Source organism: Lolium rigidum, chromosome 3 (genome assembly GCF_022539505.1).
Source record: "Lolium rigidum isolate FL_2022 chromosome 3, APGP_CSIRO_Lrig_0.1, whole genome shotgun sequence".
Lineage (NCBI taxonomy): Eukaryota > Viridiplantae > Streptophyta > Magnoliopsida > Poales > Poaceae > Lolium > Lolium rigidum.
Window position 1 is genome coordinate 85,712,006 of NC_061510.1, and position 11,253 is coordinate 85,723,258.

The following is an 11,253-nucleotide window of genomic DNA, read 5'->3' on the forward strand; positions in this document are numbered from 1 at the left end:
CGCACTATACCGCCGCCCTTGTCGTTTCGGCCCCCAACTTCGCCCGCATCGGTTCCGCCGGCCGACACTTCATCTCCCAGGTGAAGCCCTCCTTCGATTTGTATGGGGCCTGAATTTTGCAGGCTCACAAGGAAGAGATTACTGGAATTCATCCCCGGATCAAACATCAAGAAGGTTCCACGAGCAAACTCCATGGTGAAGGATTTTCTCGTCCATACCTTACTTGGCCGGAGACAATCCCGATGGGCCTCGCCATGCTCCTTTTTGACTATATTCCGAGCATCTTAGTCGCTGCAAGGAAAGAAGTCAACGACCAAGGATGTGGCTTGCAAATAAAACCATAATTATTTTGTCAATACGGTTCCATTTGTTCTCATGTCAATTTGATTGATATAGACTGATCAGGTGAGATCTTCATAATGACTAATATGTTCTCATGTGCTCTGACGCCACGAACCTACCCCCTGATGATTATGCATGTATTGTTACTGCGCCGACCACTCTGGATTTGACCTCGAAATATTCACCATGTTTGGTTGAGAGAGCTTCGTATAACAATACTTCACACAGGGATAATAGAAGTGAGGGGCAAATCATGTCAATTGTCAAGCTTGTTGCCTTACATACTCATCTAGACAGACCATGATTTAGGAGATCATAACTAGCAAAAGAAAGGCTATTGTCAATTTTGTGTGCCGCAGGAACAACCAACATATGTTTATGCAAACTAGGCGCAGAAAATTATGTCAGGAACCACCAACATAGGAATTGGACTATATTGTATCTAGATTTTGTTTTGTTGCTAGCTATTTCTCCTCTGTTTTCATATTTCTGTTGTTGTAGATTGCTTTGAAAAATATATCACTTTCAGGTTTTCTAGGAAGAAGATGACATTGTTACTTTTTTCTGAATATTCTAAGCATAGCTTATGTTTTACAGGAGGTGTTGTTGAAACTCTATGCCCGTGCATATATGTCAGACATATATCGCATGCATCACTGTTATACTGCTCTCGAAGAGTTAATATATACTTTTTGGGGACCTTGATTATTTGGTCTACTTCTTTCAGGCCTTCTTATTTTTTTATCTATTGTTCTAAATGTTGCTCGGATGGAATTTGTGGCAGTGGCAAGTTACCCAACAAAGGCAGCAGATTGACCACTCCTCGCCTTTCCTGGAATCACTGAATGAGGTACTTCATGATTTGCTACTCCAATTAATTTTAATTTAAATACCATATGAAGGTTGATTTGATTTTGAGAAAACCACACGCTGAACAAAATGGTTGTTTTTCTATGGATGCAGGTCTTGGAAACTAATAGAGCCAAAGAACCAAATGGTTATGTATAGAGGATGTTTTTCATGGTCCCAAACACCTTCCGTGAATCTTGGCATCTCCAACACACCCACCGGTAACGGATTACGTAGATTGTGGAAGCATTCTTGTCTTTAAGTATATCTAGCCACTATTAAGAAAAAATATCTTTCAGCGTCATTAGTGTGAAGTCGTAGGTGTTGTCTTGTTGGGAAATGGCATACAAATTTGGCTCAAGTAAAACTTTAACTTGTTTGTACGGCTCTATGGTTCTATCATTGTGTTAGATCGTCGGTTGGATATGAAATATCTCCTTTTATCTCTAATGCCACATTTCCCTTCTCCGGCCAGGAGTCCTGGTTTTGTTGGGTAACTCATTTTTGTTATCATCCTCTGAGTACATCTCAAGAGACAAGAGGTACACTCGATACGAGCAAATTTTAGCATGGCTACACTTTCTGAAAATATGTACTTTCACGCACTGTAATCTTAGTATTTTAGCTGGGCTACACTTGCGGTGAACCCAAGTTTGTAGAGACTAAATTATCAACTAGAAGCAATTTTTTCTTACAGATATTGTATATATTGTTTAACATTCTTCAGAAATATTTTTTCAGTCATATTGAGTGCCATGCACTGTTTGGAAGAAAAAGATTTTGTCATTCTGAATAGTGATTGATACATCATCTTGTCAATGCCACTTTCTGAATATGCCTGAGATATGTTCATGAATCAAGCCTCGCCAGCATATGTTAGTTGCATCCTTTCCTCAAGCATGATTGCATCTTTGGAAGTATATGTAGGATTACATCTTTGAAAAAATTTACAAGCTAATATAAATCTCATACTCCCTCTGGCCCGATTTAATTGTGGCAGCTCATACATTCAAATGTGTTATGTTCGGTTTAAATTTGCATCATTAAATGGGGAGAATGGAGTATTTCATTTTTTAGTTTATAAATCTTTATGGATTTTATTTGTATTAGTTGACGTGCGTTGCACGTGCAAACTTACTAGTTTATTTTAGGGTCTCATTTACATTGTATTTCAGCATCCATTGGAACCTCTTAATTAGGAAAAACCTTTATTTAAAATAACACTCCAATCAATCAATTTTGTAAAATATATTAATACATTTAAAGAGGACGCCATGTTGCAACTGTGCGTTTTTTTTCCTTTAAAATTATGTGAAGTGGATATCTAATTTCTCAAAAGAGTAGCCACGTTGGATTGTCTCGCCATCTATAGGCTACTCTAGCACAAGGACAACATTTTCGTGCATATGAGCTACTAAGTTTCCTTTTTTTTTTTTACTTTACTCATATATAAGAGTATAAAGTGATGGTGCATGTGTCACACCAAGTGTATCCATTGAGGTCATCTTGTTGGATTATGTTACCCAAAAATAAAATAGAGTATTTTAAGTCAAATAATTCCAACATTAGAAGTAGGAAAAAGTATTTCCTTTAGAAGTACCATCAAGTGAACTTTCTATGTCGGCTAAATCTTTGGTGTGGACATTTATTGCGTAGTCCCCTAGTGCGACGTACTTCCGTGTTGTTGTTGCATCACATGTTGGTGGGTTAGTGCTTTTGATGGGTTAGGGTTAGGGTTATGGTTTAGGGTTTAGGGTTAGGATTAGGGTTAGGGTTACTCGCTAAATCACAATTCATATTAGGGCGATATAAAAGATTTTATTTTGTTGCAGGATCCACATGTAGTAGCTTTGGCTAGTGATACTCTTATGGGTGTGCAATGTTTGTTTAGGTTCTTCTATGTGCAATGGTACATGGTTAGCAAACACACGTAGACATCCACAGAAACATGCATACACTCATCCCAACGAACGCACACACGTACACCGTACCCTATGAGCACCTCCGAGAGACTGAGTCCAAGAAACTAATTCGACATATTTTAATTGACAAAGTCACCATACACAACTGGTTGTCGAGGGGAAGTCACCTCCCGCTAAAAGAATATGCCATCTTTTACGAGACACCAAAGTGTTAAACCTAATGTTTGAACTCTAGTAAACTCAGGATGGCAGCGCCATCCAACCAAATGTTGATTCTCGCTTTGTTTTATGCTCTCTTCCACATTGACTCGAAATTGGTCTAGTGCCATGACAAGATTGTACCATGGTCTTTGTGTTAGCTATGCTTCCTTGTGTGACCCAGCTTTTCTTTTCATAGTAGCTAGATTTTTCTCCCAAATCGTGGACACGAGTTAGTTTTGCGACGAAGATTCCTAGTGTGGTTTGTGTGCATGGTTGGTATGTTTTTTTTTTCTGTCGCGGGTATAATTGTCATGGGCGAAAGTGATCTTGGTATGTGTATCGATTTTTCCTGGTTATCAAAAAATTATCTAGACAATGTTATTTTTAATTAGTCGATTTTTTTTTTGCTTTGTTTGCAAAAAAATTATGGATCCAACATTAAACGATTTTCGAATAAATAAACTACTAACATAATTGATAATTGTTTGAGAAAAGAAGAAAAAAGCAGTACCTGAATTGCGATTCTCAGGAGTCGAGAGTTGCCATTGCCAAAAAGATAAGAGGGAGAGACTGAGAGAGAGATGAGAATTGCAGCCGTTTTCTCCTTGTAGCCTGAGCAGACGGTCTTGCAACGAAGTCCATTCTGCAATCGGTCGCTTGCCCACTACTCTCTCTCGCTTATCGCTTCCCCTATCCCCCCAAAACCTCCGCCTGCCATGGCGGCCGCCGCCCAGACCGCCGCCACATTCCTCTCCTTCCTCTCATCTTCCCACCACCACACCGCCCCCTCCTCTTCTGTCTCCTTCCTAGCGACCCCCGTCCTGCCCGCCTCGGTTCGGGCCGCTGCCGCGGGGGCCCCAACCCTCACCTCCCGCTGCCGGGGCCGTCGAATCGCCGCCGCCGTTGCCCAGCTCCCTACTAAGTGAGCACGATTGATAGCATCGCGAGCACACAGCAGTTTTTCCTGATAAAACATTTCTGAATTAGAGCTGTTTCCTCAAAGTCTTCGATCTCTTGGAATTTAACTACAGTACTTGTTCTGCGCTATCTGATTATTGTGTTTCCTGCCACGATCTTACTTTTGAACTTGCCGTTTCTTAGGAATCCAGAGCTAGCTTCCGGGGAGAAGAAAATTCGGTGAGCTACAATTCCCCCGATATGTCGCCATACTGTATGTCTAAACTGTCAGGAAATGACACGGGGATTCGTTGCACACAGGTGGTCATCGAGGGCGGTGCGGTCATTTGCAATGGCGGAGCTGGAGGCACGGAAGATGAGGTACCCAACCACAGGCACTGAGGGGCTGCTTATGGGCATACTCGTTGAAGGTGAGGCCAAGCCACAGATGATTTTTACATTTCGGCAAAATATTTGCTTATTTGCTATGTTTGGCGGGTAACTTAAGTGTGGAAAGTTAGTTGTAATCTGTGTTTGCAAATGGTATAAGATGAATGAAGAAGAATGATCGAGGAGTTAGATAGAACGTAGAACGGGTCGTGGAGATTTCTCGTCAGAAACATGCCCGAAGCTGAGCTGGTACTAATGATTGTATGGGTTTATGTAGCAAGAATAGGAACAATTTTTGTTCACGACTGATTGGATAACAAGTATTATTGTTGATGAGCATGTGTAGTGCACCTGGTGCATTTACTTATACTACTAGTAAGACAGCTGTGCTACACTACGGAACAAAAACGACGTAAGAAAAGGGGTATGGCAGAGGAGACGGTAGCTTGCTACTATGCTTGTAAGTTTTTTATAGTTGCATTTGTGAGGGTTGAGACGATGAAGGCTAGAAAAGGGATGAACGGACGACCATTAACACAACTATTTATAAGTCATCAGAAAGATATATATTCTTTTAATTATGAAGTCTTTTTCTGTGCATTACATCTCTACATGTCTGGTGAAAATACAGAATGGAGAGCAAAATGCTGGAGCCATGAATAATGGTGCATAAGTTTTTAGTAGACATAACAACCTTTTTGTAAATGGACTTTGGCGCCGAAAAGTCATGAAATTCTCAATCGCTTACACTATTTTATTTATATGCATGATATCATCTATCACTCTGTTCCATAATAAAGCCGTTTTACCAAACTGGCTTATATTATGGAACGGAGGTAGTAGTTCCTAGTGGTTAATGATGGAAAACCTTAGGACGCCAAAACTTTGTGGCAATATGGCATGCAGGTCTTTTAGTATGATAGAAGCAATCTGAAGTCTGAAGCATTATTTTGGTTTGATTGCCCCATACAAAAAATAATAAAAGAATATATAGCCAACTATTTACAGAAAAATAAAACAATGGAAAAATTGCTGTAATGTAGATTTTTGTGTGGAAATGTGGTGTATGCAAACCCTTTTTTCTTTCACGGCGCCTATAGAGTTTTGTGCCTCTTTTTGCTTGCTCATGGGGATCGGGTTGAAGAGTAGTGTGAGGTCTTTTATAAATAAGGTTACCCTGTGACAGTTTATAGGTGTTAACTGCAGTTTAAACCTTAACCTTTGATATGTGTTGGTTCACATACAACTCTGTTTCAACTTAGTTCGTTATTAATTGTACTGTCTCAAGCTATTTTCTGAGGCAACACAATGTACGCTTGCTACATCAAAGCCTCGTAGTTATCAGCAGTTCTAATTGACATATAAAGATTGCCGATGCCGTATTTGGCCAAATGTCGACAACAAATGTTCAACACGTGCTACATCAAAGCCTTGTAGTTATCAGAAGTTCTAATTGGCATATGAACCGTTGAGCTAACATTTTCTGTTTATCATTTTTCTCATTGTTATGCTCATTTTTATGCACTGAACTACAATTTGTTGCTTTCAGGAACTAGCGGTGCTGCAAAACTTATGCGTGCTAATGGAATCTCATTGCTCACAGTGCGTGACGCGGCGGCGGAAGTTCTTGGGAAGTCAGAAATGTTTTACTTCAGTCCTATGCATCCACCATTGACAGAATCTGCACAGAAAGCCCTTGATCAGGCTGTAAATGAGAAACTGAAAACAGGTTATTTCCTTCTAAGATTTCTTATTTGTGTTGAAAAGATACTCAAATATGTGGCATGTTTCTTATTGTTATGAGATAATGTGAGGCTTGAATAATGCGTACGCTATTTCCTTTTTGAAGAATCAGATGTGTTGGCGTATCTTTTCTTCTAAATTGCTAAAGATAAATAAAGTTCCTATGTTTAATGATTTTATCTTGGGTTTGATGCACAGACTACTAAGCTAGGCCTAGGTTAGACTCAGACTTTTTGTTCTACTGGTTAGTGCATGGAACTTAATATTGTATCAGTGCAGAGGTCTTGGATTGCCTTCTTTCTGTCCACCTTTAGGCCTTATCGAGCCACACATGAAAGAGGGTGTTGAAGTGTGTGGATTCATCAGTTTGGACTTTTGGTTCTACTGGTTGGGTACTTTATGTTTACTACTTCTGCAAAATCTGATATAGTAACGTGCTACTATACAGCATCTATATGTTACCATCTGCTACCATTCTAGATGGCCATACAAATATTGTAATAGGTTTCCGTAGCTATGCTTTTGAGCAACCATTGCACGATACTACTTGAAGTTCAAAACAAGTAAATGTGTTACCATATATAGATGGTCACTCTATACCTTGGTACATATTAGTAGGTCACTCTTTTTTGGAAACATTAGTTTCTGATTCATGCAGGCTTCATTGTTTCGTTTTAACTACTATTTCTTTTATGTTTAGTCTTCTTGTATAATATGAATTTACATTTTAATACCCAATAGAAGTGTATATGATATATGGATTACTGAGTAGACTCATGATATAGTGATATACAATTGTTTTCTCTCCGATGTGTTTTATACTCCTTCGTTTATATAATTACTTCCTTCCCTGATGAATGTCTATCAGACAATTAGGCTATGCACATCTGCTGACCTGCAACCTGCAATATAAGAGCGTGAAGTAGGTTGAAATGATGAATAGAAATGCTGGAGTGTCTTTGCTTTCATTTCTGCAAGTTAGGTTACACTGCTTAATTGCAGATGTTAGTTTTGGACATGAAGTATCGCTGAGTTGCTTTCTTATCCATAAGGATTTTGGCACAATGTAGTACTCCCTCCGAGCCATAATAAGTGTCGTGGGGAGGGAGTATCTGAAATTGTTGAATGTTGATATGTGATACGCCTACAGAAAAATATAAATATGCACAATGAGTCTTCTACCTTCACGTAACAGTAAATTCTTCAATCCTTGACATTTTACTGTGTTAGCTAAATTGTATTTTTTTATTTTGCATCATAGTTTAACCTATCTTTATTTTGATTTTTCTAGGGTTCCAGCCTCATTTCTGTTGTTACTTCACACTCTCCCAAGACAAACCTACATGACCATATTTCCAAAAAAAAATTGAGAACACATTCTGAATATTTAACTAATCCTCCACTGCATAGTTCCCAATCTCTTTTTTTGTTTTGTTTTTTGAAACTAGTTCCCAATCTTAGTAATGAAGAACTGCAATGCCCCCTTACCCCCACCCCCATAGAAGCAGTGATTTCAACCTGTTGGTAGAGTGCATATACCTATTAAAAGAAACCAAACTAATTTTGACATTCGGATCCTGTCTCGTGGAGCTAATATATGTATATCCTGTTTGGGTATCCGTAGTTCTCAATAGGCTATGTTATAATCAATCATTTTTTTGTCAAATGTTTGACAAATGAGGGGATTTCCTTACAGTGACCCTGAGAGCCCATAACTATAAGCTATAGAGTCCGCAATGAATAAGATTGTTATGGCTGGACCATTTGATCTGTGTTAAAAAATTGAAGCCATGCTACATAAGTCCTAGAAGAGCCTAAGTCAATTTACCAAAGTTTGGATTAATATTTGGTCATAGTGAAAAGATTTGTGTTTCTCTGGTTTGTTGCCAAAACAGTATGCCACGATTAAATGAGCAAACCAAACCTGACATGTTTTGACCAGACTTTGACTTAATAATGTAAATTTTGACATAAAGCAAGCAATCAAGGAAACCCTGAATACAGACCTGAAAACAGGCCAGTTTTCACGAAGAATTGGACTGTTTAGTGAAGCATCAGACCTGACCACATGTTAGTCAATTATTGTAACAACCTTAAAGTGTCCTAAAAAGCTTTTCCCGTGTCATATCATTTTATAACCCTTGGCAGTAAAACATTTTAAGTTTTGACCATCATATGGAAATTTCACTAGCACCAAAAATATAGTACATTAGTACTAGGTCCATCATGAAATATACTTTCATTATGCTTGCTTATTTTCATCAAAACTGATGGTCCAAATGTAACCTTGGAGATCATGTCAATGTAGGAGGGCGTATTCAATTCCTTCTTATTTTTGTTGTAAAATCTTCGTTGTTTCTGGCTTGATAGCGACCTCCCAACTCCATTCCCCAAGTGTTTGAGGAAGCTGTTTCAGCATATCTTGCATGGCATATATTGTGGTAGCCATGTGCATTAGAACTGCTTGTATTTTGCTTGCAACCTTGGCCGACCTCAGCCTCTGTTTACATTTCAACAAAACATAGCTCTGTTTGATGTCGTTTTACAAAAATGGTTTGAACTGGATCGTATTGGTTCCACTTTTTTTAATAAGGAGAGTTAAAACCATGCTGGGTGCGTTACCAGTTTTGTCTGTACTCTGCAAGGAGTTATACAAAATGTTGTATTCGGATTGCTCCTACACTGATTATCCGGAAGTAGCATACAGGAGTCCTTAGCACCACCATGAGTGAGATCTTCATACATGCAGGACTGGGGATAGGTAGCAGGCTCGTACCGTTCTTCTTAGGGTATAACTTGTGTGATGTTAAGGTTGAAATTGTGATAGATGATGAATTAATATAAGATGATATTTACAATGCTTGTTGTGAGAATTGAAGGGTTTGGATGACTTTTTTTGTTTTGTAAGAGCATGAGTCTATCAAGACATGGCACATGTAATCTGCGTGTCTAAGAAGGATTTGGAACTGAAGCCATGTGCCTTTGGCATGGTGCAACTTGGTTTTAAATGAATAAAAACTTGCATGAAATGACTGTCCCAGGTTTGACAGTAGCTACATTACAGTCTAGAAACTCATTATTTCCCTTTTTTTGGATAGGTTTGCCACTTCGTATTTGGGTTTAACACTACTCTAAAGATATGTGCATTTTAGTTCAATGTAGTCTTGAATTTTGCGGCCACTCTATTCTTATGTGCACTACGATTTCATTCCTGTTGGTTTTGTCTACCTCATTAGTACTTACGGTAAAAAAAAGGATTTGGAAAATCTTGATTATTCAACGTCGGATCGAATAATGTAGGCCCATTTCATAGCTAGAATATTAGATGCAATTTTAGGATTCCTGGTAATCCTAACCGCAGGAATGTTGTGGAGTTATCAGATACCTGCCTATTTCAAAGAGAACATAAAATTACAGGAATCTTGTTCCTCCTGTGATCTAGCATTCCTAACTACCTTTTCCAGGTCTTGTGGCAAACTCAGGAATCTTTTTGGGTTACCCCTCAACTCCTGGCAATCAATCATCTTAATATTCCTGATACCAAACTCCAACCTTAAGTCAACTTGGTACTCCTGAGTCCTGAATGTTGATTCCATTGTATGGCTGTCAACTGGGCAATAGTGTAGCAGTTCTTTTTTTTAGGAAGGGCAAGCTTACTGGCCTCTGCATTTTCCAATACACACAACCATAATTTTATTGCAAAGTATGCTAGGCATCAGGGCCAAATAATCGGCCTACAAAAAGAAAGGAGAAAATGGCAAACAAAGTGTCATCCTGAGGCAAAAGCGATTATCTGAACTCAGGTTCGAACTGGACAGTACTGTAGCGGATCTGCACAAACACTTGAGCATTATTTGAGTGGGATGCATCTCTTTCTTTCTTTTTTATGTCTACCCATCTGAAATATACCTGATTATTCCTTCTTTATTTTGCCTAATTAGTTCAATTCTGACTTTAGGTGAGGATGGAGAGGTAACGGCCAATCATTTGTTCCTGGCGATATGGTCAGATAAAGAGTCAGCTGGTCATAAGGTTCTGGCTTCCCTTGGTTTTGATGATCAGAAAGCCAGTTTGCTGGCCAAAACGGTAATGTTCTAATTTCTGTGCGGAGATGGATACTTCAGTCACATGCGTCAGGGTTTCTCACTTTTTTGTACTAACGCTTTGCAGGCTGATGAAGAGGCAGCAATGGGTCCTAGATAGCAAAGAGAGCAACTAGTTTATATGTGCACTTGGCAACCTCTAGGCGCTAGTTGGCAGCTCCAGTACCATGGACCCACATTAAGTTAAATTGAAGAGATTGCTTCTATAAGATTCAGGGTACTTAAGATCTGGTAGGTCGAAATCCAATGCATGTACTCCCGCCATTGCCAAAGCCAAATGTGGTACATGTAAAACATTGCAATGTATTTTTGAAACAACATGGATCTGTTCCGCACTAAGCTAGATGTGTGGACTGCCCTTGAAAAACCCCTTTCAGAGACCCAGATTTGAGTTCACTTCTTCCTTCAGAGTTTTTGTTCAGTTTGCGCTCTGAAAAACAATATGTATTTCCTGACGTAGCAATGCACATCAATGTGAAATGTTGTTATGGGTCATATCCACTGCATCCGACACTATGTATGAAAATATTTCCAATATATATTATGATTTGATACTTGGTCAGCATTTGCGCCTAGAACTGTATAGTTCTCTCATCATTTCAAGCAGGGGAAACTTTGCCCACTTTACACCAAATGTGCAACACGAGGTTGGTACCTGGTGCTATGCTTTGATTACAAGGTCATCTTCCTTCAAAAGTTCAAATCTTTTACATTGTTTATTGTTTTGGCCTTGGCTTTGTGCATCAGTTTTTTCTGCTTATTGGCACGTAACTAAGCTGACAGAGACTACCAGGAGGTTATACATT

The 11,253-nt window shown here is 39.0% G+C and overlaps 1 protein-coding gene across 1 annotated transcript; it reads left to right on the top strand.

The window, feature by feature from the left end:
* The first annotated feature begins 3,963 nt into the window (after nucleotides 1-3,963).
* Nucleotides 3,964-11,009, top strand: LOC124701895 (ATP-dependent Clp protease ATP-binding subunit CLPT2, chloroplastic-like). Its single transcript, XM_047233994.1, has 6 exons — nucleotides 3,964-4,236; nucleotides 4,416-4,451; nucleotides 4,533-4,642; nucleotides 6,151-6,330; nucleotides 10,303-10,430; nucleotides 10,515-11,009. Exons 1-6 carry the CDS (start codon nucleotides 4,031-4,033, stop codon nucleotides 10,545-10,547), a joined length of 693 nt encoding a protein of 230 aa, XP_047089950.1. The 5' UTR covers nucleotides 3,964-4,030; the 3' UTR covers nucleotides 10,548-11,009.
* The last annotated feature ends 244 nt before the right edge of the window (nucleotides 11,010-11,253 follow it).

Bases quoted from the DNA above. Each gene is read 5' to 3' on its own strand.
- LOC124701895 (XM_047233994.1), top strand. From the start codon at position 4,031: ATGGCGGCCGCCGCCCAGACCGCCGCCACATTCCTCTCCTTCCTCTCA. The intron at 4,237-4,415 runs GTGAGCACGATT...GCCGTTTCTTAG, and splicing joins GTTGCCCAGCTCCCTACTAA to GAATCCAGAGCTAGCTTCCG. The intron at 4,452-4,532 runs GTGAGCTACAAT...CGTTGCACACAG, and splicing joins TCCGGGGAGAAGAAAATTCG to GTGGTCATCGAGGGCGGTGC.